At 32.8% G+C, this 6320-nt stretch overlaps 1 protein-coding gene across 2 annotated transcripts in view; it reads left to right on the top strand.

The window, feature by feature from the left end:
* MAP3K7 (mitogen-activated protein kinase kinase kinase 7) overlaps nt 1–5217 on the top strand; it is a 72979-nt gene extending 67762 nt beyond the window's left edge. For both annotated transcript variants that reach the window (XM_008006642.3, XM_008006643.3), the window contains 2 exons: nt 224–339; nt 2105–5217. In XM_008006642.3, the coding sequence (XP_008004833.1) occupies nt 224–339; nt 2105–2285 (297 nt within the window). In that variant the 3' untranslated portion in view covers nt 2286–5217. The remainder of the gene's footprint in view (nt 1–223; nt 340–2104) is intronic.
* The last annotated feature ends 1103 nt before the right edge of the window (nt 5218–6320 follow it).

Here is a 6320-nt window from a genome sequence, read left to right on the forward strand (position 1 = left end):
TCATGGTTCTCTGTAACAAACTGTTAAAACAGCAAGAGTAAATTTAAATGCTGAGTTAACTCTGACAAAAGGACCCTGAGATTTTCTAGGGCATGGTTTAACAGTTATTTTTAAAAGATCATTGCTTTAGTGCTATAAAAATATATCACAGTCTCTGTGTTAACTCTCAGCTAGATATTGAAATTTGATGTAATTATGTTTTAACATTCCTGATTATTTTCAGCCTCTAGCACCGTGCCCAAACTCCAAAGAATCTATGGCAGTGTTTGAACAGCATTGTAAAATGGCACAAGAATATATGAAAGTGCAAACAGAAATTGCATTGTTATTACAGAGAAAGTAAGTTATTTTTTATGAATAAAAATAAAAATACATTAGTATTTTGAGTTTAAAATATGATAAGGTGCAATGAAAACGTAGTTTTTAGAATTAGTCATTAAGTATACTTTCAACTTGTTTAAGCTTTAAGCACCCTTTTACTAAAAATTTCTTATGCAAAACTCAATCCTTTTGGCTATATCATATTAGTGCTATGGAAAATAAACTGGTGCTCTATACCCATTGTTTTATGTTCTTAGAACTGTTTAGATTTATTGTTATAAAGATTTATTGTTTTCTTGTACATAGATAAAATAATTTGATTTACTAACATTCAGTTATGCCTTATCTTGAAAACATTTTTGTAGATACACTTTTTCCAAGTGTATGTTTAGGGTTGGATTACTTATTAAAAGACTGTATTTCATAACTGAGTGTTTTTCTAAGGTGTTATAGAAACTGCCTTCCTCCCTTTTTAAAGAAATCCAGTCTAATTTCCTTACTACTACATTCACAGTTCTTAAATATGTATGTATCTTCAGTTTTCTTAAGCATGACCTTCAGGAAGTTTTATACTTAGGAAACTGAATTCTTAGTGGGAACTAAAATGAAGTGTTAAGGAAAAAATTTTGGCAACTTTATATATGTATGATAATAGGATTCCCTTCATTAATTTTAATCTAAATAAATGAAAGGTTTTTTTCTGAATTTGTGAAAAACTTTCTGTATGTGCTTCAAAAACAAAGAGAGAATAGATTGTTTTTTCACAATTTATTGATACTGTGATTTAAATGGAACCAACCTAGTATTTGAAAGGTAAGCCTAAATAGGAAATTAAATACTACAGTCTGGAAATCGTAGAAGTAATTATGGAACTGCTGGCACTTTATGTTAAAAAAGCTTGATTTCTTATTTCACGTGTTTAACCTATACTTTTGCCATACTTTAATCATTTGAAAGAAGAGTTCTATGCTGGAAAAAACAAATGGTAGAGTAGGCTGTTGGCTGTGAAAACTGTGACAGTTTTAATTAATTTTAAATACTTTCAGAAATAGTATTAGGTAATTATTTTGCTTAAGGACCTTTTATTGATTATTCATTTATATCCAGTAACCTCACTTTAGGAAATGCCTAAAGATGCATCTTTTTTGGGAATACTTAATAGTTCCTGAATAAAAGGGACTTAAATAAGTTTATCAGACTATAAAAGAATGAGGGTCTTTCCTGAAAATGCTTGCAGATGTAAGTATTTTAAAAGAAGTGGTACTTTGTAATTTTTCTCACTGCTTTAAAATGGGAAAAAGCTTTAAATTCGATAGCATTTATTTTAATTAGCTTGCAAATTTTCTGTTAGCTTACCACTCTCTACTATAGTTAAGTAGGATTGTGACTTCAGAATGCGAATGAGTATAAAAGTAGAATGTGAATGATAATAACTTCATGATATTTTCCCATAGCCAGATAGAACCTTTCCCAGCCTTTTTTCATCCTTCCTATACAAAAAGAGGATAGAAAATGAAATTTTCTGAAACTTTTATTTTACCATTTTATGTGCTTCACTATTTATCCAAGTACAGTTACTTAATAAAAGGATTATGATATTTGCATGATTACACTAGAAATAGATGAGAGTTCTACCCTAGTCCATAATTATGCTTGAGCAGTGTACCTAAGATGCAAAATGATAAACCCAGAATAAAAATTCTCATTAATTGAGCTTCCATCATCAGCTAGTAAGGTATGAATTTTTCCATCATGTGTAATATTATGTGGTATTTGTTTGTAGGCAAGAACTAGTTGCAGAACTGGACCAGGATGAAAAGGACCAGCAAAATACATCTCGCCTGGTACAGGAACATAAAAAGCTTTTAGATGAAAACAAAAGCCTTTCTACTTACTACCAGCAATGCAAAAAACAACTAGAGGTCATCAGAAGTCAGCAGCAGAAACGACAAGGCACTTCATGATTCTCTGGGACCGTTACATTTTGAAATATGCAAAGAAAGACTTTTTTTTTAAGGAAAGGAAAACCTTAAAATGACAATTCATAAGTGTTAGCTTTTTGGCGTGTTCTGAATGCCAACTGCCTATATTTGCTGCATTTGTTTCATTGTTTATTTTCCTTTTCTCATGGTGGACATAAAATTTTACTGTTTCATTGCATAACATGGTAGCATCTGTGACTTGAATGAGCAGCACTTTGCAACTTCAAAACAGATGCAGTGAACTGTGGCTGTATATGCATGCTCATTGTGTGAAGGCTAGCCTAACAGAACAGGAGGTATCAAACTAGCTGCTATGTGCAAACATCGTCCATTTTTTCATATTAGAGGTGGAACCTCAAGAATGACTTTATTCTTGTATCTCATCTCAAAATACTAATAATTTTTTTCCCAAAACATGGCATATACCAAGTTAAAGACAGGGTATTATAAATTTAGAGTGATTGGTGGTATATTACGGAAATACAGAACCTTTAGGGATAGTTCAGCATAAGGGCTTTGATGCCAGCATCCTTGGATCAGTACTGAACTCAGTTCCATCCGTAAAATATGTAAAGGTAAGTGGCAGCTGCTCTATTTAATGAAAGCAGTTTTACCAGATTTTGTTAGACTAAGATTTGATTGTGATACATTGAACAAAATGGAACTCTTTTTTTTTTTAAGGAGTAAAGATTTTTAATTCTGTGATTGTGTGTATGTGTGTTGAAACTGTAAAGCTTTTATGACTAATATTAATCTCTTAAATGAAATTAAAAGGCAAAAGAACATGATTGAGCTTAAATGATCATTTCTTCCTGCAATGATTCTTGGATTGTTTTCTCATGTATTTGAAAAAAAAATGAAGAAAAATAATGGAAAATAGAAATTATTGCTCCAGCTAAAAAAGGCTTGGGCTTAAATTTCTTTTTATGATACCAAATGAGGAATAAACCAGGCAAATCAGAAGGAAGTTAAAAAAGTAAATATAAATTCAACAAGTATCCTAACTATCCTGGATATTGAAATAGTTGATTTTCCTTACAATCCCGTAGAATTCCTGCTGCCTTTCAACACTTTTAAAATAATTTCAACACTTACAGAGTATTTATATTGTTACCAGTAATTTTGCTACCAAAACCTTCAGAATAACTTTAATAATAATATGACATTGAAATAATAGACTATGCAAACTGTATTTTTTCAGTTGGTGTTAAAATAAGTCACATTTTGATACCAATACAAGGTGTCTTTCAAACAAGGATGTCATCAATCTGATTTTTATAGCATTAATGTTTTAGGAAGAAACAGTTCAAAATGAAGGCATTAATTGCTGTGATTATTAGAATTCTGTCATGACCGTATTGCAGTTTTTGCTCTATTTCAGATAAGCAAGATCTAAGAAGTTATCAAAACTATTCTTTAAAATGCTAAAGCAGGTAACTTTTTCTTCCATTATTTTTCCCTCCTACCACTGAGTTTTATAATGAATTCCTTGTGTATACAAGCAATACAGGTGAAGGACAGTTTGTACTAAACTGTTATTTTTAGCTTCTTCAAAAGCTATTTTAGAAAGCTTCCCGGAAATAAATGTCTTCTATCATTTAATTTAAATAAAAGGAGTGTTATTGTTCCCAAATAATTTGATTACCTAGCTGAAACAGATATTGGGTTCAGCATAGTAATAGTAAAATAAAATCGGCAGAGAAAATAACTGTAGACTAGGATAAAGCATGACTCCTCCATAGCATTGTTGCTTGTATGTACATCTGTCACTCCACTGAAAGGGACCTAGTCACTTTAAAGAGGCCTTTTATCTCGGAGCACGAGATATCCAAGCGTGAATGCTAAGGCTTGATGTTGCCATTAGGATTTAGCATTCAAGATTTCAGATTTTATTTGTAGTTATTGATGTGTTTTGCTGTATCATAACACACTTAAAGGGAAATTTTATTACAGTTTTTACTTGTAGTCATTTCATAAAAATATCCAAATAGCTAAATGGAAGAAAATAGTAGATTTAGTCATGGTACCAAATGCAAGAGGCTGTTGAACAGTTGCTTGTTTGTTTACAGTAAGTTCCTTGGGATTTTCAGTACTGTAGTTGCCCCGGATAATTGAGTACAGTTCAGCCTTACTCTGTTTTTAAGTAGTTGTGTTGTCAATTTCATGCTTTTAAGTCCTGATGATCCCTGGAGATGGGAGAAAAAGATACTGGGGATAATTAAAATCCACAGCCAGTTTCATCAGTGTCCTTATCCATCAAACCTGCAAATAAAAATGTTAACAAGGAGCCAAACTTATTCGCTGTGGTTTTACAATGTATTTTGACCTCCGTTTTTTGGGTAGAAATCACAAACAGCCAAGCAAGTGGCTGGAATGCTCCAGTCTAAGAAATTCAAAAACAATCACTGAGTAAGCCCTAATTACATTTTACTCTTGCCTCCAGGGAAAGAAAGAAAGCTTTTATCTAATCTAGTGGGAAGTATTCATGAGCAATAAAAATCACTTTTTTGAGTTGAAGAATAATCAGTTAAGAATATTTACCGTATAGCAACACAGCGTATAAAGATTTGTTAAAAGTTGTTTACAAATGTTTGACTATTTTTGCTGAAGTATTTTAGAGTATTGAATGTCTTCTCTCTTCAAGTTTCTTTCATGTTCCTAATTTCAGCTCCTGTAGCCAGAGATCACAGGTCTTCCCTGTGAAACTTTGGTTTCTTTCTATAAATGTGTGTGGTTTTCAGCGCTCAACTCCTGTCTTCAAATGGTAGTAAGTTCTACTTCTACTTCTGTCATTCAGAACATTTTATGTCAAATGATGTAATGCAGAAATTCTTGTCCATACTTGTAATTGAAGGAAGCTTTTTAGATTTATTTTTGTTTTTAATAAAATTCAGATTACTATTCTAAACTGGTACGTAAAAGTGGTGAGTGACTTGTATCAGCAAATGAGCTGTGAGGTGTTCTGCTGTAGCACCACGTTTACCTTACACAGAACCTAGTGAAAACTGAAATGGCACTTTTGTACGACAATCAGGGTTTTTAAGAGGCTGGGTAATTGGCCGGTTAACACATCATCTCTTGCATTTCAAAGTTGTGTGTTAAATGGAGCTCTTCACAATTTCATGAGTCCTAATTTGTATGAAGCACAACACGTCATATATCGCTAAGTGATTCTTCTCATCAGAAAGCTGTTTTCTTAGAGTATTTCTAAGTTAAATTAGGTATTTCATTCCTTTATCAACCTGCTGGCTTTCCAACCTAAACATATGCACACATTCTTATAAACTTTACCTTCATTTTAGTAAATCCATCCATTCATTTGCTCATTCTTTTAATAAATATTTGTTTATCATATATTATAAACTGCACTGCTATTACCAATACCAAGTTACATGTCCATTTCAGTCACACAGTAGTTAGATAGTATTCCCATCTTACAGATGGGAAAATAGGCTCCTAAAGGTTAAGACTTGTGCCTAAGTGCTTTTCCATCATCATCTGTTTCAGGCAGAATCTCATGCATGGGGACGCCGTGGCCACTGTTAGTCCATGATGCAAAGAAAGCATAGGAAAAATCTTAGATTGAATGGCAAACAAAGGAAGAGAACGAGATAACATAACTAGAAGATACAGGGGCTTTGTGACCGCTCTATAGATAGCAACAAAGCCAACACTGAGACCCACCCCTGTGTCTTTTAAAACCCAAGTCTATGATCTAAACAACTTTGCCATGCTGTAATTTTAAATGCTCTCCAAATTCTGAGGTGATTTAGCTTTCACATTGACTTATTTGGCAGGTGGGAGATCTGCATGGTTTCAAATTGGGGTATAATTCATGTATGATAAACTGCATCCAATTTTTTAAAATGCAGATATCCTACCTGCCAAATAAGTCAATGTGAAAGCTAAATCACCTCAGAATTTGGTGAGCATTTAAGTAAAAGTGTGCTGCTTACAGAGTTTTGACTTATATATTCACTTGAGAAACCACACCAGCAGTCAACATCCTCAGTATGT

The sequence above is a fragment of the Chlorocebus sabaeus genome, chromosome 13 (genome assembly GCF_047675955.1).
Source record: "Chlorocebus sabaeus isolate Y175 chromosome 13, mChlSab1.0.hap1, whole genome shotgun sequence".
Classification (NCBI taxonomy): Eukaryota; Metazoa; Chordata; class Mammalia; order Primates; family Cercopithecidae; genus Chlorocebus; species Chlorocebus sabaeus.